This window comes from Coloeus monedula (genome assembly GCF_965178545.1).
Source record: "Coloeus monedula genome assembly, chromosome: 1".
In the NCBI taxonomy this organism is placed as follows: domain Eukaryota; kingdom Metazoa; phylum Chordata; class Aves; order Passeriformes; family Corvidae; genus Coloeus; species Coloeus monedula.
Genome location: NC_138781.1, coordinates 54,615,831 through 54,639,345, shown reverse-complemented (window position 1 = coordinate 54,639,345; position 23,515 = coordinate 54,615,831). Strand labels below are relative to the sequence as shown.

Genomic DNA, 23,515 nt, shown 5'->3' with positions numbered 1-23,515 from the left:
AGCCTCTGAAGGTAATATGTTTTCAAAGAATTTTGCAGTTTTTTTATAAATGGTGACTCCTCTCAGGTTCTCTACCCCAGCCCTTTGCTCTGCTAATCTACATGAATTGTGATTACTCTTCTATTTGTGCAGGTTTTTTTTACTCCTCCTTTTCTAGGAAGTATTACTTTATATCATACGCAGATTGTTTTGTATGTCACTGGTGGTATTAAAAAATCTTGGTTTAGTATTTTATGTCATTTTATTTCTTAGAGTATAAATATGATGCTAGTTTTCTGCCTTTTAAGGAAATCTGACTTCTGTAAAGACTTATTAGTGTATTTATGGATGAAAGAAATTGGATACAGAATTACGGAATCATAGAGTAAGTAAGGTTGAAAGTGTGTCATATGGTCCAATCTCCCTGCTCAAGAAGGGTCATCCTAGAGCACATGGCACAGGATTGTGTCCAGATGGCTCTTGAATATCTCCAGTGAGGGAGACATGACAATCTCTCTGGGCAATCTGTTCCAGTGCTTGGTCACTTGGTGGATCTTCCAGTGCATCAGTCTCTGCCCATTGCTTCTTGTCCTATTCCTTTGCATCACTGAGAAGAGCCTGGCTCCATCCTCTCAGCAACCCCCATTAGATATTTATACACATTAATGAGGTCTCCTCTCAGTTGTCTCTTCTGAAGGCTAAACAGACCCAGCTCTCTCAGCCTGTCCTCATAAAGGAGATGTTCCAGTCCCTTATTCCTCTCCAGTGACCTCCAGTGGGCCCACTCCAGGAGCTCCATGTCACTCTTTTGCTGAGGAGCCCAGAACTGGACACAGCACTCCAGATGTGGCCTCACCAGGGCTGAGTAGAGGGGCAGGATCACCTCCCTCCACCTGCTGGCAATGCTCTTCCTAAAGCACCTGAGGATACCATTGGCCTTCTTGGCCACAAGGGCTCACTGCTGGCTCACGGGCAGCTTGCTGTCCACCAGGACCCACAGGTCCTTCTCCGCAGAGCTGCTTTCCAGCAGTTTGGCCTGCAGCCTGTACTGGTGCAGGGGATTATTCTTCCCCAGGCACAGGGCCCTACAATTGCCTTTGTTGAACTTCAGGCGGTGCTTTCTGCCCATCTCTCAGTCTTCCAGTTCTTCTCTCCCATCTCTCTCAAGGCCCTTTTGAAGACCATTTTGAAGGCCTCGGGGGTATCAGCCACTACTCCCAGCTTTGTGTCACCGGTGAACTTGCTGAGGAGGCATCTGCCCCTTCACCCAAGTCACTGATGAACAAGTTAAATGATACTGGGCCGAGTACTGAACCTTGGGGATACCACAAGTGACAGGCCTCCAGCTAGACCCTGTGCCACTGATCATAACTCTTTGGGATCTGTCACTACACATAGCCATGATGTAGAAAATCTGCCATGAAAACATATTTAATTTCAACCAAAAGTAACTATGAAGATAAGGTTTTGGAACTGGTATTTTTATTAACTTTGTGTTACTGTAACAGTTTATATTTCTTGGAGATTTGCACTTTCTACTCCACAAATCTTAGTCTTAACTCTGAATTGACATACACTTTGACTACACTAAACTGTTTGTTTGTTGGCAAACAGTATGTTGCTAAAAAGGCAAAAATTAGGTGGAAAGAGTAACAGAAGTTTTACAGGAGTGCTGTGGGTCACCTGAGTTTTCCATGGGTCTGAATCTGGAATTTTTGTATGTTTTGTGTGTTTACTTAACGCACGTAAATTTGTAAAGATACATAAATGAGCACATTTCAAAACAGTAAGTCCTCTGTGTTTCTTGAGTGATCCTGCTTAACCTATGAGAAGGAAAATAGTTCTTCACTCCACCCACTTACATAAGGTTTTAGTAATAACTTAACAAGAATTTTGTACTTCTCAGTATCTTGTTTTCTACAGATAACTTGTAGTGGCTTCTCATGAGAAGATGTAATGTTACAGTTTTGATGCATATCCTATTTTGTCTCTAGTATTTTCACAACAGGAAAGAAAAGCCAACTGCAATGTGTTTTGCTGGGCAAAAGCTAGCCAAAGTGTTCTTCAGATCCTCCAATTTGTGAACTGTGGTAAGATGTGGAATTGTCTTGGATTAGGTACAGTTTTTAGACTCCCTCTTACCAAATGTTTCTGGCCCATAAAATTACATATCACTTTGAATGTCTGTGTATTCATGCCCACACATTCTCATGATGATTGATGTTTCTGTGACTTTTATATGGTTTAAGTGGATATAGTTACCTGATACAAACTGATTGATTACCTGCCAAAAAAATTATAGCTCCAGTTTAAAAAAATCATTGGGCAAAACAGTTTCTTAATGGTGTAAATTATTTGTTGATAGCATACTTGTAAAAAAATCAAGTTGTATTCAGAAGCTGACTCATGCAATGGTTGTAGTTGTAACTAAATAATAGCAGCTATATAAATGGTCTTGATCATTAATCTGTTCAACAGTTATTAAAATTTGTGATCCAAAATTGCTAAAAATAAGTTTCGTGGGTTTTTTCTTTTTTTTTGTAATTGCAAGAGGGAAAACTGACCATAAAACTAGGGACAACAATTTGGGGGAAAGAAAAGAAAAAAATGAAAAAGAAGGTTAAAAAAACACCTGGATTGCAAAATGTCTGGTTGAGTCAAATAGCCAATTCAAGCAGGATGATGTACAGAATGAATTAGAAATTAGGACAATTAACCAATAATTACAGTTATAACTGACTTTAAAGTATATTAAAAGGAGCAAAAATTTGGAGAATATGTTAATTAAGGAATTTGGAAAGTGCAAAAATGAGTATTGTGGTACCACTATTCAGTAAAAGATGTTCATGGAGAATTTTTCAATAAATATTGTTTTCTACTAATGGAAAATAATGCATGTGCAAAAGAGGCATTGTCAGAACAAACTGGGTATCATGCTTCCAGTAGTTCTTAATGTGTTTTAAGAATAAGGAGGGAGGTCTGGAAAATTATAAACATTATAGAGCTCTTAAGCAAACACAAAAATCACAGGTTTGCAATCCTTGAGGTATGAACTTAACTGTTCACAATGATTGAATAAAGCATTTGGAGGGGAAAAATATGAAGCTCCTACCTGAGATTGATTTGATAAAAATAGAGCCTTCCAGCATTGGAAAGGAAAATCAAGCTCCTCTAATCTGTTAGTTTTTGCATTATGTAGTTGGAAGATGCATGGATTAAAGAGTTGATCTGCCATTTTTTTGATAGCTTGAAGTTATCTGTGTGGGCAGTTGAGAGAAGTTAATCAGGGTCTAGAGATAAAATAATCTGAGACCATTTGTTAATTAGCAGATACACAAATTATTTTTAAGACAAGATAATCCATTGTCTGTATAATAGTAATAAAACTTGTGCTACATATTTTGACTGTAGTAAAGTTTTTGATGCTTTTGAGTAATGCTCTCATAGAAAAGCTAGGAAAATGTGATGTACAAGAAATAGAAAAAACTTGGTACAAGAGGGATCAGAAGCTCCCTCACAGTCTACTATAGATACTTCATGATTGAATGGAAGAAAATGCTTCAGACCTGATGTTGCTGGATATTTATTTTTTCGCTTAATGTAGGTAATGGATTACGATGTGGATGAGCCCAAAATTCTGATGCCGTCATGTGCTACTGGGGGCTTGTGTGGTTTAGATTTGAGGGGCAGGAAGAACTTGGAGTTGATTTACAGGTAGAAAGCATCACTTACAGCCTCATACTGTCCTTTAGAATATCTTCTGGGTGTCTGGATAAATCTCAGAAGAGTCATGGAGGACTGGCCTCAGGAATTCTGCTCAGTTTTTCTTACTGAAGCCTGGAATTAGAACCCTTCCTAACAGTCTGTGTCAACACAGCCCCATGGACAGTCATGTGATGAAGTCCTAATGTAAAAGGTCCATTTTTAGTGGCCTGAGAGCTCTATGCAGCTCTGAAAGCTCACAAAGCTGAAGGGAGTCAATTAAAAATTACCTTGACCAAACCTTTTACATAAATAAAAGAGGAAGGGTAGATTTAAAGATTGGAACAAATACAATGTATTGTGCTTAATCAAAAATAGTAAAGTAATTTTAATACTAAATATGTATGTATGTATGGGGAACACTGGGTTAGAAAAAGGGTTCTCAGAAGACTTGGTTGTAATGATGGGGAATGATCAAAGTTGAACGAGTCAGTGATGATATCATTAGATGAAGGACTAGTGTTATACTGGATTATATAAAGATGAATATGGCCCAAAGGACTGTTTCTCTACCCTGCTCCACACTGGTAAGGTTGAAAGGTGAAGTCTACTTCTGGGTACCACATTTCAAAAACTATGTGGAAAACCAAAAAGAGTTGAGAGAAGAACAATCTATAAGTAAAAAACATTGTATATGAAAGGTAGCTTGGAACATCAGGTTTTTTCTTTAAAAAAGATGCTGCTGTGATCAGAAGGAAGTACTGTGGTTGGCCATCTAACCATCTCTTCCTAAAGCGTTCTGTACATTTTCACACAGCAGTTCTTAAATGAAGATTCTTATAGTATGTGAAAGCATGAAAAAACCTTTGTTTAATGCATAGAATTAGCCAAAATGCTACTTGGAATTCAAAGAATGGGTGTGTTAAGAAAAGAAAATCTCAAGAAAAATTTTGGGAGATAGAATTAAAATAAAAGTTCAGACCTAACAGTTGGAGAAGTAGATTGTGTCTGTTTTCAGAGATTTAAGTAATTGGGACTACAAGTGCAGCATACAAAATGAAAAACAGATATTTAATACTTTGGTGCTTTTCTGCCCTGCACCAATATGCTGCTTTGTAATTCTCAGTGTAAACTGCATATTTGTACAGATTGGTAACTGGTTCCTTGTGCAGTAAAGAACTGGATTTATGGCATACAGCAGGAGCTCTAAGAGTTTATTATGCATCTCATGTGTAATTACCCTGATACCTGAGGTGGCTATCAATATATGAGCAAATAGACTGAAGCTTTTAAGACTATATTAATTCTAAATAGGAATTTCTGCAAGAATTGGGAACAGTTTTAACGTATATAGCACAAGTGTTAAATATTGTAAAGCCATAGCCTCATAAAGAAGTTAATTGTCATGACAAAGTTTGCTTGATGTAAATCAAAGCCAAGGAGCTGGTTCCCCTATGCTTCCAGGCAGTAGAACAGTTGTTCAAACTATCATTCCTTTCTTCCCGCCTTCACCATATGAATAAAGCAACTAAAGAAACTGATGAGACAATTTTAATCTGTATTTGTATTATACAGTGTTTGCAAGCAGAATTGCTACAATTTAATATTTAAAAAAACCTTAATGTGGAAGAGGTAGAGTTTTGTATTTTCTCATAAGTTCAAGATGCCTGATTTCTTTGTAGACATCTAAATAGATTTGTGCCTTGGTCTGAAAAACTAGTCCCATGCCATTTGAGTATTTAAGTTGTGTCAATTTTTCCCTTTGGCTGAGCCATCAAACTAGAAAACTTCGATGTGAAGAGGCAAAGTGATTGCTTATGTGTGGAAATTAATTGGCAGAAACGTATATATCCAAATACCACTTCAATGATGTCAAAAAAGTACTTTTTCACTACAACTTAGAAAAAAAAGAAGTCACTTGTTCCTGTGAATGAAGAAACAACTTTTGTTTCTAAGAAAGGAATCAATCACCACAACAGTGTATTGGTGTATCGGTGGCGGTTTTAGGTGGTACATAGTTCTGCTGGTAAATTCCTTGAGAGAACTGCATTGATCTGTTTATGTAGCTTCTTTCCTCTAAAAAAGACAACCTTTGAAGCCAGTCAGACTACATTTGCATCACTTAATAGTGTTGTGGAAAAACAAAAACAAGAGCTCTCTAAACCAGCCTGGTAAATTGGACCTCAAGTATTATAGCTGCATTGCTTTTGTGGCCTAACTGGTTGAGCCATTTATCATGATGCAGTAGTATGTACTGTTGATTTCCTCTCACTACTTTTTTAGGATCAAAAGATAACTTGTGAACCTGCAAAACATTAGGAAGGAAATTCTGGAAATAGATATCCATTGATTTAAAGTGAAGTGGTACTATAGCTGATGCTTCTGAAAATTGCCCTTAAGTATCATAGTTTAAGGACTTGCCTCATTTTGGCAGTAAGTGTTTAGATAGTTTTGTGCCCCTCCTTTACTCTGTCTTGTAGAAAGTAACCTGTGAAGTCCCAAACCTTGTGCTTGGCACAAGACCCATTCCAAAATAGTCTGCAGGTTTAGGATTGGCACTTTGTGGCCAGTATTTCTTCTCAGGATGAAGTACTTAGTATATGGAGTATAAACTGCAATCCTAAACACATGAAACTTAATTGTTGTAATGTTATTTATATATAAAATAAAGCAAATATTGTTATAACCTTCCACAGTGTACTAGTTTGAAAACAAACCAGTGGAAGGCACCAAGTCAGAATAACAATTTAATGGGGAAATTAAAGAAAAGGAAAAACTAAAAGAAAACACTGGTTCAAACTGACAGAGTCAAGATACAACCTGACACCCTGTTAGTCAGGGTGGTGGTAATAGTCTGGTAGAATGGTGGCTGCAGTCCTCTGAAGTGGTGATCCTGTAGAAAAAGGGTCTGCTCTTCCTCAGAAAGTCCACTGGTGGCTGTGTAGCTCCTGTCCTCTGGACATCCAGTGGAAGGGTAGTTTCTGGTGTTCAGAATCTCAGATTATATCCAGGATGGACTGCTTGGTTCCTTCCCTCTGGGTGGAGCATCTCACAATGGGGTAATGAGTCATGAGGCAAAGTGTTGATTAAGCTCATTAACAGAAGATAGTCCGGAGGGAGTTATCTATGAGTCAGGTGGCAGGACAATGATGGGCCATTAACAGAAAGATAGTCTGGGGGGAGGAGGCAAGGAAACACTGCCCCACCTGATTTCAACGGCTCATGAGGATGGTAATAGAATACTCTGCAACCCAGGACACACAGTTGACTGCTTTATTCAGAATTGAATGAGGAGGACTAATGGGAGCTTTTAATTTTTATTCTTAGCTCATGGCGCCAATTACTATTCTACTGAAACACAGCAACACAAACACCTTCTGATGGTGTATAAAGAATTTGTTCTTAATTTCTGCTGCTTTTGAAGATTTCTTAAATCTTTCCAGTTATCTGTTTTGTATCAAAGGTGGTCCATCTGCAAGGAGGTGTTTACCTCATGCTTTTCTAGACAAAACCGAAAAGCATTAAATAGGTCTATTAGACCCAGGGTTATTTTTTCTCTTTACTGGGATTAGTAACGTATTTTGTGTTTTTTCTTAAAAAAGAGTTGGGTTATTTTGTGTTGATTTCTACTTTTACTGAAAAAAAAAATCCCAATGATTCTGATGAAAGCTGGGAAACAATGACTCTACTGCTAATCAGACTTGCAAACAGATAACAAATAATGGGACTACTTTGAATTACTTCTACTTTTATTGTTCACATATTTTTCATACTTTTATTAAGAACCATATGTTTTAAAAGCTTGATTCATAGGATTTGATTTTTTTGGCACTGTGTTTTAAAAGTATTGTAATGTTTTTTAAAATATTCAGGGTTTTTTTTGTTTTTTTTTTTTTGCTTATGTTGTGATTAGGTAAGTTTGAAGTGTCTGCTTACCTAAAATGCCTGAAAATGGTAAAGGTTTTCTGTGTATCTTACCCCTAAGAAGTTGATTTGGGAAACTTTGATTAACTTTATCTACTTAATCAGGAAGACTATCAGCTGCAAACTATTGGAATCTGGGGTAGTACTCAAGAGTAGTATTAAGCTTATCCTCTTCATATTGTCATCTATCTTTCTTTGTTTCTGGACACAGAATATGCAGCTAGCTGGTCTTGAGTCTCCATTTGTTTTCATATTTCTCTGCTGCTCTATGCTTAAACCCCTTTAAATATGCTTTTACAGCCCCTTTGGACAACATGAGTTGCCAGGGGATTTCAGAGCAAAATGTGAACAAGCAAGGTTTGACTGAGGTGTGTTGCAGAGCAATTAAGCTTCATAGCTCTTATTGGAGGAAAACAAAATGGACTTGTGTTTGGAGTTTACGCTTTTCTAGTGGTGATGGCAACAATGTTTTTTAACCTGTATTATACACAAAAATGGGTATTCAGTTCCAGAGTGACTGAAATATAAGTATTACAAAGCTGCATTTTTAGGGTGTTTTACCATAAAACCAAGCTTCAAGATACCTCATTCTACAGGATTAATGTAGTTGTGCTGTGTCAAGATGCAGAACCAAAGGTTAATTTTCCTACTTAAAGCACATTCCTGTTGCTGGTTGGTTTATATATTTTTCTCTACTGCTTGCAAAATCAGCATAGACCAAAACAAGTCTATTCAAAAGAGGAGGATTCTGTAAAATTTACCTGGTTGACAAACTTTTTGGAACTGAGCAAGAGGCTGTTTTCTATACAACAGGCTTCTGTCAGTACAGCTGTGCTGGACAAGATTGTGAAGAGGTGCTAACACTGACTGGTTTAGTTGTTTTGGCAGAAGCCATTAGCAAATACATTATTACATTGACAAAGCTTTTCTTTTTCTGGTAAAATTGTTCTGCTTGGAGACGTTTCTCTGTAAATGGTTTTGCATTTTAGTATGAAGTACAAGTTGGTCTGGAAAGGTGCATTTGCCCTATATTTGCAGGGTTTTGCCAGTACTTCTAAAATACTAAAGGGCTCTGGCATTGACACAGACCAAACTTTCAAAGTGTATCAGTAACACAAACAAGTATGAAAAGGATGGAGGCTGAGAGGTGGCACGTTGAAAAAAGGGTTACTGGGAAACATATGGGAGCTGAGAGAATCCCTTTTCTGTTGGATTGATGTCCTTGCAGGAATCAGATCTGCTGGATACCTTCAGGAAGGTGGGCGTTTTAGCTGAGTGACACTAAGTCTTTGACTTCTTGCTGCTTCTGTCATCAACACACCAGCAGCAGCTAGAGTGCATAAATTTTTTTCCTGTAAATGGTTGAGCTACCCTTTTGCACTGACATTTAGCATAGCTGGAGGGCTTAGCTGTTTTTTCCACTATTATTTTTTCAGTCACACATAGCCTGAATGTCCAAAGTACTGTGAGTTTAGGAACAAGAAACGGTTGAAAATGAGTGCTATTCTGAAACACTGTGTTCCCATTCTTTGTTCAATATGAAGCATATACAAAGTTTAATGAACCAGTCATAATCCCTCCTTGCTTTAAAATTAAGTATTGACTTTCAGCAGTGCATGAAAGTAATGTTTTTGTTATGCCCTCTCACTCTATTGCTTGTTCTTCCATCTAAGTAGCAGTATTTTGTATAAAATAGAAAACTTCAGAATTTTGGACTGTCCTAATGAAGAATACCATATCAGACAGAGAGCCTGGGAGTTGTAAGATTTAACATTGGGTTTGTTTACAGTGAATGAAACCATGTTAGACACTAAAAATCCTGGATATGAACAGCACAACTGTGAAGACACTTACTGATGGTTTAAAGTTTATTTTTCAGTAGCTATAATGCTTGGACTGGTGCCTAGCTAAGTTAACAGAAGTAAAGCTGGAAGACTTTAGGCATCTTCAGAAGCCATGCAGCACGCTTTTGTATAGCAGTATTTATTGTGTTTGAGTTGTAATAGTTTAAAAAGAAGACACAAGAAAAGATCATGCAATATTTTGTTTGTTATTACTAAAGATTTCTCTGCTTGTTTCCAAATGAATTATGTTTTGGGGAATCTCCTGTCTAATAGCATTCTTATTTGCTTTATCTTGTTTCATTAATCTTTTTTCCTTGCCTGATGGATTTCATGAAGGCAAAGAAACAAGTATAACTAATTAAAATGGTGAAAAGATCCAGTGTCTTTGTTGTGCCCTTTCACAGTATTGTCTGCGGGTGTTGTTAGATTTTTAGGAAGACTGTAAGTAGCTGCTGTTGACCTGAAAATGTTTCCCAGTAAGCATATGGTTTTCATTACTTGTGTTTTTAGAATACTGTTATAAAATAAAACACTGTCAGTAGCTAGCAAACAGAAAGAAAACAGTTTTGGGTGTAGAAGACAAACTACTGAAAAATAGCCTGGTTTTTGTCATTTTTAGAAACCAAAATGGTGGCAGCATCTGACACTTTTCCATGTACCTGATAGTTAAAAGCATTCTGTATGCCAGTGTTTGTGCTAACAGCTGAAACCCATTGATTTGCAAGTTGTCTTGCAGAGAAAACTTTGACATAGGAAGTAGTGAACGTTACTGTGAAGTAAGGGTGTAATGAGAATAGGTTTGTGGATAACTGTCTTCTTGTAAGTAAAAGGTCTTGTAAAGAGAAAAGAATAATGTTATACATAGGAAAAGAAGCAACTATTTCTATTTCTGCAAAAAAAGATTCCTATTAAACACTCAGAAAAGCTTTCTAACAGAGAGGATAGCTTTCTTTTCCAGGAGTAGAGTTCTTGTGGGTATCGCAAAGTCAGGATGGGGTAATTAGTACCATTGTGATCATGTCTTACAGTGACCTGACCACCATTTCAAGAGGAAGATAGGAGGCCAAAATTTTGTAGCCTCTTTTACAAGACTACATCTTTCAAAATTTTTTTATGGAACTGCAACTTAAGGTGCTTATTCATATAAAACTATATTCTTTGTACAATAATAAGGGGTGCTATATATAATGTACCTGCTCAGAACATATAGTATATGATTGTCAGTTTCTTTTATTTCTGTCAAATTAACGATCTTAAAATATATGGGAATTAATTTGTTAATGAATTGAACTTAAGATTAAAACTGAAAAGTGTAAATATCTTTACTTCCAGACCATGTATTTTATCATATCTCTTCTGTTTATATACACACAACTATTTTGTGTGTATAGACTAAAGAAAACTAAAATCAGGCTCAAAAATTATCACTGAAGTTATTGAAAGGGTTGAAATGACAGCCTGGAATTCTAAGAATATGTTGCATTCCATATGACTCAATCCTCTTTGGGAATTAAACTTTATAGGTTTGTTTTGAAAATGTTTGAGAAATGTTTGGAAAGTTTAAAAAACAATTACATACTGATTTTGAGTTTATTTGATATGCTTTTCCAACTTCTGCCTGAGGGACTATGTATTTTATCTTAGAGGGAGAAGTCAGGGTCATAGTATGCATTCTCAGCCATGGACCTGCAACCCCGAGGGGAAGTGCTTGGTCAAGGTCAGCTCCTTCACTGGACACTGCTGCACATATTTGTCTGTCAATGTAACTATGTACAGTCGCAAAAAATGGATGTCTGTTTAGGTAATATTGACTTTACAATGCACATCATCTGTTTCAGATGAGAAATAATTATGTAATTAACTAATTACTTAACATTTCTGTCATGGGGTCATAGATAATCATGTCCTTTTCAGAAGAATTCTCTGAGGCTATCCTGGCACGACACTGCTTGGCCATAGTACCATAAATATTAATAGAAAATACATTTTGCATGTACTTCTTAATTTTTACATGATTTTTTTCACTATTAGAAGTAGCAAGATTATTAATATCTGTTGAGCTGAAGTCTGGTGTCTTTCTGTTGACTCTTGACTGATTTCCAGATTAGCCAGATATTTCTCACAAATATTTGCTTCCTTACCTTAGTAGTAATGGTGTGGCAGAGTTGGTTTGGTAGAACAATTCTAGCAAAGTAGATGAGGACACACAGAGGGTAAGATAGACAGCTTGCCTCAGTATTTAACTAATTTCTGTGCAAGTTTTGCAGCCTGGATGTTCTGGGGGAATGCCATTGCTACACTGCTGGGAGTAATTGACTTCACTATTTTAGTATTAGCTTTCACTATATAAATATTTGTAGTCCTAAGATCAGCTGTATCTGCACCAAGCATGGAACAAGGAGTGAGTTGTTATTTTTAAGAGTGTTCAGCTGGAAATATTTGTGTAAACCCAAAACAGCGATGGGGAATTTGGGTATTTATCAGCCTCCTTTAAGGTGGGGAATAAAGTTTGAGTACCTAATCTCAGTGTCATCTAAAAGCTTTTAATTGATTTTTTTTTTTTTTTTTTTGTAAAATGGTTGCCATGACACATTTCATTTCTTAGATCATGTAGAAGAGTGACCCGACTTAGACTGGGAAGCTGCTTCTGCCTTGAAATTCAGAGAGTGACAAGTTAAACTTTTGCTGATTTAGCAAAAGAAAGTGATAGCAACATCTCCTGAGTAATTACAGTTTGAGCTATGGAGGGAAGGACTACTTTCTTGTAACTTATATTTGTCATGTTACAAAGCTAGAAAATATGGCCTAGAAGTTTGCAGGCCTGATTAAAAGCCTTTTGAAAACAAAGCTTGTGTTGTTTGAAATGGTCTGTGGCTGTGTCCTAGAAATGTGGTTGGTGCTTTAAGAGTAGTTGTGTGAGGCTGGGTACCCAGATCACATGGAAATTGAATGGAGCTGGACAACTGGCAGAGGCTATTGTTTGTCCTCTTCTAGTCTTTCAGCAGCTAAATCTTAGCATAGACTTTTGTATTTGATTTAACAATTTTGTTTTATCTTTGCTTTCCACCTTATAACACCTGATTTTGTTCAAAAGACAGGGTTAGAATGTCTAAATCGACATGTGTAAGAGCAATAAATATTGTACACATTTGAAATCATCAATTGGGAAATGAAATGTTTTTATCAGATTGGTCAGATTTTATGCTTGCTGACCTAAGGCTTATTTTTTTTTTTAATAACCTTTCATCTCTCTTGACAGTTTGCTCTGACTTTGCCTTTCTTGTATCTTTTCTGATCTCCTGTAAGCCTGCCTATTCAGGAAGTTGTACTTCCTTTCTTTCTGACCAACACATGGCAAGCATTTTCCAAAAGACATTACTCGTTTTGCTAACACATTTGGCAGCTCTCACACTACAAAGTTTCATATAATGCGTCTGTTAGACTTTGGCTTTTGTCATTGCAGAGAATTGCTTGTGTTCTGCTTGTTTCATTAATCTTTATTAAGTAAAGATGTAAGCTGTCTTTAATTGAATATTTTCTTTTGGCAATAGAACAAGCTAAAAGGTGTTTTTCATTAATTTGTTATTCAGCAGGGATAGCCATCTATCTCTGGATTGAATTTGTGACAATGTTTAGTTCGTATTTGTAGAAATGTCTATGTTGAACATATTTTTCTATGTTTTGCTCAGAATATCCTATACAGCCTGACTTTGTAATGTCATTTGTCATGTGGGAATTGAGGTACAGGGAATTGGTCTGTGTTGACAACATGTCTCCATGTTGGTTTTTCCTGTCCTTTCAGTATAATGTGTTTTATATTTGACCTTATAAAGTTTTATCATGCTATCAAATCATGAAGAAGTGCAGAAATTATGGCTTTTGGTTTTCTCTAGCATGTGATACAAATATTTTGAACACAGGTCATAATGAGAAATGCTGACCTTTCTTTTTATGACACAGAAAGTCATACTCAGGCTGTCCTGTAGATTTAATTATGAGGCCATCATTAACTTGAAAGTACACTGCATTGAAAAAGTGAGAGTAGCAATTTCAGGCGTGAATGAATTTTCATTCCATCTTTCCAGTTTCTGTACTTTTAGTAATTTTGTGAGATTTACTTCTTTCTCGGTTGTTTTTTTGAAGGTGCAAACTGTTTGTGACATACTATCCTGGGCTGTTAAATTTCATGAAATACAAATCAAATGTACAACAAGCTGAGAAATGTAGAAACATTTTTGTTAATCTTCATAAAAATCCCAAATGAATCTAAATTAACTTACGTAAAAATACTTCTCTTAGATTAATTGTCCTTAAAGTGATGGTATTGCAACACATTAGTGCCTGTTTATCCCAGATGCTTTCAGGCAGCTCCTAGCCAAAATGAATTGTTTTTTATACACGTTAGGAATTCTGTCATCATATCATCAGTAACTCCTAGGCAAGGAAATGGGGTGTCTAAATGTGTGTTCAGTATACATCTTGGAATAGCATAGAACTACAGACACATGAAACTTTGTCTGGGACAAAGTTGTTTAATTGGTTTGCCTGCTTTCTTAAAATTTATGAAGAATGTCTGACATAAATGTATCTAAAAATCCCACTGTCATCTGGCAAAAATGAAATAAAGCTATGTTGTAGCTGACATGGTATTAGAAAGCTAAACCAGTAAGGCCACATTAGTCTGTTTTTCTAACAGACTTCTTTCTGGAAACAGATTTGGGTTGGGGTTTTCTTTACTAGCATTTTTAAATTTAGTTTGACATTTTTGAGCATTTGGAAGTTTGGGTAATAACACTTTTGTGCAGTCCAGCAACTTTTACTGCTATTACTTTCTTCGTAATCTTCAGCCTGACCTTTCTTACTTCATAATATTTATTTTCTGTGTCTCAGAACAGAATCACTTAGAGCGGATTGTAAAGCAAATTATGCCTCTCTTATGTGATAAATATATTGACCATTTTAAAGTGGATAAACTGCCAGTAGTTTGTTATGACATGTTATTTTTTTCCCCAAACTTTTGTCCCATATGATGCCTGAAAATATTATAATTTTTCCTGTGCTATTTTCCAAACCTTGAGTGCCATCACATGTCTCCTGCACACTAAGCCCAGAACTATAAGATTTGTTGTGTTAGAAGTAACTTCCATGTTTCAGAAGAATTAGCCCCCTTTTGTCACGGAGGAATGTCACACCAACCCTAGAGAAGCAGCTAAGATTTATTTCCCATTGAAGAATGTCTTTTTGCTTTTTTTGGTTTTTTTTGTGTGTCTTATTTAACTAGAAAAATCTGGGAGAAATAATTCTAGTCTTTCCACTTGTCAGGAATTGTGGTGTATTAATACCAATATAATTTAATCAGATAATAGCAGCACTCTTAGATTTAATTGGAATGTGTATATATTGCCAATATTCACAGGAAGTTTATATGCTCCAATTCATTTTACCAAATGGATCTTCAGTCAGCTGCAATTAGTGTCTTGCAGAAAGTTACTTCTGTAATGCCCCCAGCCAGTAATGAGTATCTTAGTGCTATTATAATTTACTGTTTATCTTGACATGATTATTTTTCAGGTTTACTAGATAAGTATTTTTAGGTACCTTAAGTCTTCTCTTGTTGCTCCATATCAAAGGTTTGGCCATCAAACAGCTGGAGACTTTTTAGAACAGATGTGAGCTGCATTGTTACATATTAGCCACCTTATTTTATAAAACTTTAATTGTCATATTTATCCAAATATTTGAAGAAAAGTGGATGCAGGAACAGAGAGATATCAAATTTTTTGTCACATTAAGCATGTCTCATTTTGAATATTCATACATTCTGTTATGCTGCAGAATAACAAAGAGTGATTGTGGAGATCTTGGTTAAGAAAATTCTTTAAAACTTTTCAGATGCAAGTTTATCTTTATTGGCTCATTTAGCATCCTCTGTTTTTCAGAACTTTCCAAGTGGCTAAAGTCTCTTTCTTCATTCTTATTTGAGCTAAGGATGCAGGATTGCTGGTGGAAAGCTGTGGCATTTGCTTTGTAAATGCCTTCAATAAAGGCCCATGTTTCCCTTAAGCTGACAGAAAGTAGCCAGGGCCAGTTCTTTCATACTTCTCATACCTGGTTAGTTTTTCTTGCTCACAAAAAGCTTCAAAGAGTAAAGGTTTCTACACTTTCTTATATAGAAGATAGACTTGGCTGCAGGGTCAGAACAGGAAGATTTAGGTGTGACTGTGCTGAATAAGCAAATAGTCCTTTAGTGATTGTAATCAGTGGCACAGGGCTAGCTGGAGGCCTGTCACTTGTGGTATCCCCAAGGTTCAGTACTCGGCCCAGTATCATTTAACTTGTTCATCAGTGACTTGGGTGAAGGGGCAGATGCCTCCTCAGCAAGTTCACCGGTGACACAAAGCTGGGAGTAGTGGCTGATACCCCCGAGGCCTTCAAAATGGTCTTCAAAAGGGCCTTGAGAGAGATGGGAGAGAAGAACTGGAAGACTGAGAGATGGGCAGAAAGCACCGCCTGAAGTTCAACAAAGGCAATTGTAGGGCCCTGTGCCTGGGGAAGAATAATCCCCTGCACCAGTACAGGCTGCAGGCCAAACTGCTGGAAAGCAGCTCTGCAGGGAAGGACCTGTGGGGTCCTGGTGGACAGCAAGCTGCCCGTGAGCCAGCAGTGAGCCCTTGTGGCCAAGAAGGCCAATGGTATCCTCAGGTGCTTTAGGAAGAGCATTGCCAGCAGGTGGAGGGAGGTGATCCTGCCCCTCTACTCAGCCCTGGTGAGGCCACATCTGGAGTGCTGTGTCCAGTTCTGGGCTCCTCAGCAAAAGAGTGACATGGAGCTCCTGGAGTGGGTCCATTGGACGGCTATGGAGGTGATTAAAGGACTGGAACATCTCTCTTACAAGGACAGGCTGAGAGAGCTGGGTCTGTTTAGCCTTGAGAAGAGACCACTGAGAGGGGACTTCATCAATGTCTCTAAGCACCTGAAGGGGGTGCCGAGAAGATGGAGCCAGGCTCTTGATTGTGCCAAGCAACAGGACAAGAGGCAATGGGAAGAAATTGATACACAGGCAGTTCCCTCTGAATATGAGGAACAAGTTCTTTACTGTGCTGGTGACCAAGCACTGGAAAAAATTGCCCAGAAAGGGTGTTGAGTCTCCCTCACTGCAGATATTCAAGAGCCATCTGGACACAATCCTGTGCCACATGCTGTAGGATGACCCTGCTTAAGCAGGGACGTTGAACAAGATGACCCACTGTGGTCCCTTCCAACCCCATCCATTCTATGATTCTGTGTTATTCTCTGTTTCTGGCAATTTCAAAAGCTTGCTCCACAGATTAAATAATGGTTTGACAATGACAATTTTTAGGAAGCACTTGGAGACCTAACTGGGGGTTATTGTCTTGTACTCAGTTTGATTGTACATTTTGCGGTAGAGAACACCGGCTCATACTGCAATGATTTTAAATTCTAGACACATGAGGCTGTGACAGGTATCAGAAGAAACCATGTCCTCCTACTGCAAGGTATAGAATGGGGATTTTGGGAGTTGAATAAGGGTTTAGTGTGGTGCAACTTTCTTTTGTTCCCTGCAGATTCTGTTTTACACAAATCTAAAGCTTTACATAAGATTTAGAATCTAGGCAGCTGCCTGTCAAGCTGAAATGATTTATAAAACACTTAGTTTTATTAAATTAAATTTAAAATTCTTTTGTCTCTCTGAAATATATTCCCCAAAATAAAAATACATTCATTGGACTTAAGGATCTAAAATAAATTCTTTACTGGTAGAGACTATTTGAATATTGACTGTAGCTTGTGGTGATAAACTCCACTAAAGGGGAGCAGGAGTGTGTGTGATCAGTTGCCTTATCTTACCTTCTGAGACCATCACTGTTAAATCTATTCTCTCTCTATTCAGATGGGATTATCTTTTTACCCTAAAGTATTTTCCATTGTATCTGAACTTTAAACCACTAACTACATTTTGTTTAATGGGAACCTATATTTAGGTTTGAGGATGTAATTGCAAATCTACACTTTTCATACTGAATTACGAGAGAACACAGGGTATTTGGACAAACATAAGCTTTAGGTGACATTTTTATCTTTAACGAGTTATTTTATATATTTATATATGTATGTACATATGTATGTATGTGTATATATTACAGTTACTGTAAAATCTGGGTATCAGGCTGAATATTTTCTGAATGTAATTTTGGACTCTTCTTCAAGCTTTTTGTGTTTATGTTCATCGTTATTTCTAAAACATCTGCACTGGGTTGCTCCATTGACCTGTGTTGTTTACCAGAATAATAATGTTCAGCCTTTGATTTTTGTCTGGATTATGAGATCTTTCATTTTTAGCCATAGCTATTTCTCGCTTAACTCTACTTTTTCCTGTAGGAATCTTGTATATCCATAGTTTCTGGGGCAAACCATTTCCAGTGACAACAGATTTTGTCCCCACACTAGCGTTGTCCACCTAGAATTCAGATCCAAAGCAGAATTATGTATTTTTTTCTTTTTAATCTATTGTGAACTATGAAGACTAATTAAACACTCCATAGAAGTTCTAATTTTAACCAGAAAGCCATTAAATAATAGCTTTTATTTTGAAACCTGGCTGTTATAATGTGTGAAAAGGAGTTAAAAATTTTTTTTTCGGAAACTCCTCTAGAAAAATGAAGGTCTGATTGCTTGTCACCTTTCCTGAGTTCAGTGTTTGAGGGATGGATGCTTGTCCTTACCAGAAGAGCATTGCAAAGCATTGTATAGTCATTCTGTCTACATACGAAATGTTTAATTTTCAGATGTTTTCTGTTTATGAAAACATTTGTGTGAGTAGATATGTTGAGATGTCTTTTCTTTGTTAATAATTGAGGCCAGTACGTAGTTTCTCACTTATTTCAATATGCTTTTCACTATTCAATTAAAGTTGTTTTGAGTACTTTTTTTATTGAGCAAGATTTTGTTTTTGAAGTGGCCCCACACACTTAACTGGTTTTAATTCTACAGTTCATTCCAATGAGATAATGGTATATGCCTAGTTAGAGCTCTTTGGAACATTTTTGGGCGGATCCAGCATATTTTATTTGCTAGTCCTCTCATATTTGAATACACTGTTCTTTGCTGCAAACTTAAGAGTGTAAATGTGAAAGGAAATGCCACAAGTTTCTTTGGGACTTCAAAGTCAGCTGCTGTCAGATTTTGAGTAAAGCTGGGTAAACTGGTAGATTTTTTCATCTCTTGTGAGTAGTGACACAAATTTGATCATAAGAAAAGTGTTGACATTTTTCTTGGAAAATGTTTGTTTTGAGGCTACATTGATAAAGTCAGTGGGTTGGCTGTACTATTCTGATATTTTCTGTGACACTGAGTGTAGAAGTTGAGTTCCCCCATAGCTTTTCACAACGTGGATCTCATGTTGCCAGAAAAAGATCAGGCAGTTGAGATAGTTTGTGGTATAATGAGGAAATCTGTGTGGTAAGTGGATATTGTTTTGCTTGGTATGAATTATCAATTGGAGTAACAATGTGCTTTAACTCCAGTTTGCAGTGATCATAATTCTCTTGCACTATACATTGAGAGTAATTTATGAATTATGCACCTAACAGCATCAGTCCAAGTGGAGGAACTGAGGTAGATTACCTTAATGAAAAATGATTTTTAATTGTCTGCTTTAATTCACAAAGCCAGTGTTTATACTGCCATGTCTACTGAATATAGACAGTAAAGGACTGTCTGTATATAGAGAAGATTATTCCAGGAGAATAACAAAAAGAAATCTAGGAGATTCTAGGAATCTAGGAATTGTTATCTTGCAGTATATGTTGATATAATGTAATTCTAATACTGTCCTCACAGGTAAGAATAAAACATAAATGTTGCTTTAAAACTACAGTTAAATTAGGAATCTTGTCTGTGAAAAGTATCTCCCAATTGCTCCTGTAATCAAGGGATTTCTCTTAGAGATATCTGAAAAGAAAGCACGAGAATAGCTTAGAATGTGCTTCCCCTTTGAGAAGGACAAGTGCTTAAATCTGAATTTTGAGGACTCTGCCATCGTTAGAACTAATAGAAACCATCAATCAAATATGTTGCTCCTTCCCTGTTGACTTCTACCCTCTGTGATGGTGGTCACTGGTTCCAGTGACCTCCCCAGCTGCTGGTGCAAGACCTCCTCAATTGGAAAATTTTGTGGTTGTTGTTAGAAGAACATGATGACTATAGCAAAGAAAAGTAAGACAGCATCCTTCTGGCTACAGCTGTTTATTTTAAGTTAATTCTACGAATGAACAAAACTGTATTTACGTAGTTCTGTAAAAATTCTCAGTATGTTGAATTTCACTGGTGGTAACTCTTGGCAAACAGATTGTACATACTTGCTAAAGCCTTGCCATCTCTTGTAAACAATGTTTTGTTTTGAAGATAGCTCTGTTTAGATGTGGAATAAAGTAACAGAAATGAGGGGGGAACAACTCAAGTGTCTAAACCATAGTGTCATGATTTTAGTATTGTTTGGGTATTCAAGGTATCCTCATGGCAGAGTGGAGATAACACAGGCAAGATGGGCTCTGTTGGACAGCAATTGTAGGACTGTAGAGATACCATAGATTCTCTGAAATAACATCTGAGTCCAACCTCAGCTGACACAGTGAATTAAAAAGGCAATTTTATCTGAAAGGAATGAAACATAGCAGGGTACAAATCTGTCTAGAATTAAGATCAAACACATCCTCAACCCACAGAGTATAAATCCAACTTTACTCTTAAAAATATGCAGGAATAAATAGAATTCAATAGCATTCATTGGCTGGAAAACCTGGACAGCTTGTTAACCAAAACTGAGGAGAAATAACAGTTTATATTGTACTTGTCATTGATTGAATTACTAATTGTTCTGTTTCTCTTTTAGGTTATGGTCAGACTGGTCCAGTCGTTCAGAGAGGTGGATATGACTCCATTGCAGCTGCTGTTTCTGGTCTCATGCATATCACAGGGCATGAGGTATAGTGCACAACTTAAAAATTTCATAGACTCTTTGTGCCATATATCAAAACTGGCTGCTGCATGGAACAAGTCAACCTATGCTAACATATCTGTTATACAAACCCTCCTGAGTCCAATAAGAGGTCTTATCTCTGGGAATCTAAGAAAATAATAGTGCTTATATACTTCAGGTATCTCACTCCAGGCTTGTAAAGAAAAATGCTCAAGAAACAGAAAATTAAAGAAAAAAAGAAAGATCCTAAATCTCCAGTGAATAAATTGACAATGTATGCTAACCTGTTAACAGCCACCTGCAGTCACTTCAAGACCTGTAGTAGACACATTTTTGACAGCTGGATGATGGAACCATACCTATGTGTGTGAAGTCTCACTGATGTTTGGATATTGATATTCCCTTTTTAAAAGAGGGAATTGTGAAGCTATCTAGATAACTCTGACCAAAGCTGGGTGTTTTTCAATCATTCTGCCTGCAAATAGGCAGAGAAATGCCATGCATTTCTAGAAAAGCTTTGTGTGCTGCTATTCCCACTGATGCCCAAGATTTTTGGTAGTTGTGGCAGTGCAGGAAGCATAACAGTAGTTTAGTATCTGGATTCTAGAGGTACACAGAACGTGTGTCTTCACCTCAGAAAAATGCTGGTCAAATAAGCATTTAATCAAGCTGTCTTGAATCACCTACAGATGCAGGGAATCTGGTCCCCAAATGTCCCTTCTTAAGTGAGGTAGTGTTACAAGTCTGTTCTATGCATTATAAATGCTAGATACTCTTTTGTGGTGGTGCTCCTGATACTTTGGAAGCAGTGCTGCAGATCTTGCGAGTACGATACTTGCATGCTCTGGATAAACAAGGAATTAATTAAGTTTCTGTACTTAGTGCCAGATATTCATGTTTGAGTAGGTTGCTGAAAGCTAACCACACATGATCTGGACACAACTCTATTGTAGGGTTGATATTCTGCCAATAGACTTGTTTTCTATTGAAAACAATGGCAAACATCAGAAGTTTGTACTTCTGGCAACTATTGTTACCGGAGTTGTCCTTTTTATTAGTGAGAAAAAACAAAATCAAGCATTTTTTGACTGAGTAAGCAGAAACATCTTGTGCCTAGTGTCCTGAGACTGTCAATTTCTTTTTTGTTTTTGGTACGTACTTACAGTATGTCACATCTCAGAACATGAGAAGACATGGAATTGAGTGCAGTCTGTACAGGCACTTCCCTTCAAATACATAATGCACATATGCTCTAAGCAATGACTGGTCATAGTAACTACAGTCTAAGTAAATCTTGCATTGTGTCTTGTCACGTAGAATGGAGGTTAACACTTCCAATACAATGCCAGAAACTTCACGCACACCTCAAAATATACCAAACAAAATTAAAAGGGTATAAAGACTGTTAGAAACGGGCAAATGTTGTTAGTACAACATGAATAAAGGAAAGTATATTGAAAAATTGAAAAACGCGGGACTCTTGTACAGCTTTTCAGTGATATGTGAATGCCAGAATAAATAACAGTTACAGTGATTAATTGCATGCAAGTTATATTATGAAAGTAATAGTTCTCAATGGCTGCTATGAAGATGGATTTTATTAAAAGATTGTGTTAAGATCTACCCTGGAAAACCAGATGTTCACATCACCTTACCAAGACTTGAAGCAATGTAATCATAGAAATAATTTAGTCATTGTCAGTAACAGCTTTGTCTGTTCACTGGGGGCTTCTAACTATTCATTCAAACTTAGTCACTCTTTTGCATGATCAAAATAAACATGCTAAAATTTGCTTATTTTTCTTTATTTGAAGTTGTTTATGTAGTATTTCCTCAGTTTCTCAAAACCATTTTTTGATGTATAGAGGGACAGTTTTGTTTCAAAGATTTAGTAGTCAATGACTCCAAAGAAACAAATGTGCTTTTTGTTGTTGTAGTGAAAACTTACCCAAGTGGCTTTAAAATAGCAAAGTATTATTAATAGTAAAATCTTCCATGTTTTTTCTTACATTTATGTTTGTGTGACTGAATTGTGTTTAAAATTTCACAAAACTAAGTCTGAACAAAAGTAGAAAACCTTGTTTCAGTCAACATGTAGAAAAGTGGCTAAAGAAGAAAAAAGAATCTTACTCTTTCATGCTGGTTTTTTTAAAATAAAGCTTAAATTATTTATTGACCAGATAACATGGAATTAATGTGCTAAAAGTAATAATTTGAATGGGTAGACTAGGGTCTGATTTATTTTTTAGAATAAAATAAAAAAGGCCACTCTTATGAACTGGAAATGAAAAAAAAAAAAGGAAAAGTTATAACAGGTGGTGTTGGTTTTATATTTAATTGCAGTAGCTATAGATAAATCAGCATAACATCAGTGCAACAGTGCTCTTTGGAAACGTCCCTTTGGTAAACAAACCATTGAATGTTCTTGCAGGATGATCTTAGAGGCATCAGCTGATGCAGCAGACAAATTAAAATGAATCTGTGCAGCAGCAACAAAGCATCTACATACCTGACTGAGGTGCTTAATGTTGAGGTATACATATTTATATCGAGGCATACATATTTACAGCTCCTTAGAAAGCATTTTAATAATAGGGTGAAATTTTGTCCTGTATCTGACATACTCAAAAATGTATAGATCCAAAAGCAGTATATATTTCTGCCTATAAAAAAAAAAAAAAAAAAGAACAGCTTTCTTTTTACTTTCTTTTTTCCTGGTATCACTTAATGGTAATAACTTTGAAATGCTTCTGAGTGATAGTCTGAACCTTGAAATCAAGCTACAACTTCTGCAATTTTGCAAAATTATTGGCACAAACAACTGCATTTGTGCTAGTGTTGTTTTTGCTGATTGTACAAACCCAAACACAGTAGAATAGTGTCTTTAAATCATCTTTTTGTGTAAAGAAACCTGCATGGAATTCAAGCTCTTACACATGTACTTGATTACTTCTGTATTAGAAGTGTATCACACCTGTGAAATTTGAAATTCTAATGTGTTTATGAGGGTAATCTGTTTTGTGTAAATTGCTAACACAAACCCATTTTGAATTAAAGTAGTTGCTTC

General features: G+C 36.6%; 1 protein-coding gene across 2 annotated transcripts in view; it reads left to right on the top strand.

Annotated features, from left to right (window-relative positions):
* SUGCT (succinyl-CoA:glutarate-CoA transferase) overlaps positions 1-23,515 on the top strand; it is a gene marked incomplete at its 5' end in the record, with an annotated part of 342,330 nt that overhangs the window by 22,432 nt on the left and 296,383 nt on the right. For both annotated transcript variants that reach the window (XM_082285668.1, XM_082285667.1), the window contains one exon: positions 20,362-20,453. In XM_082285668.1, the coding sequence (XP_082141794.1) occupies positions 20,362-20,453 (92 nt within the window). The remainder of the gene's footprint in view (positions 1-20,361; positions 20,454-23,515) is intronic.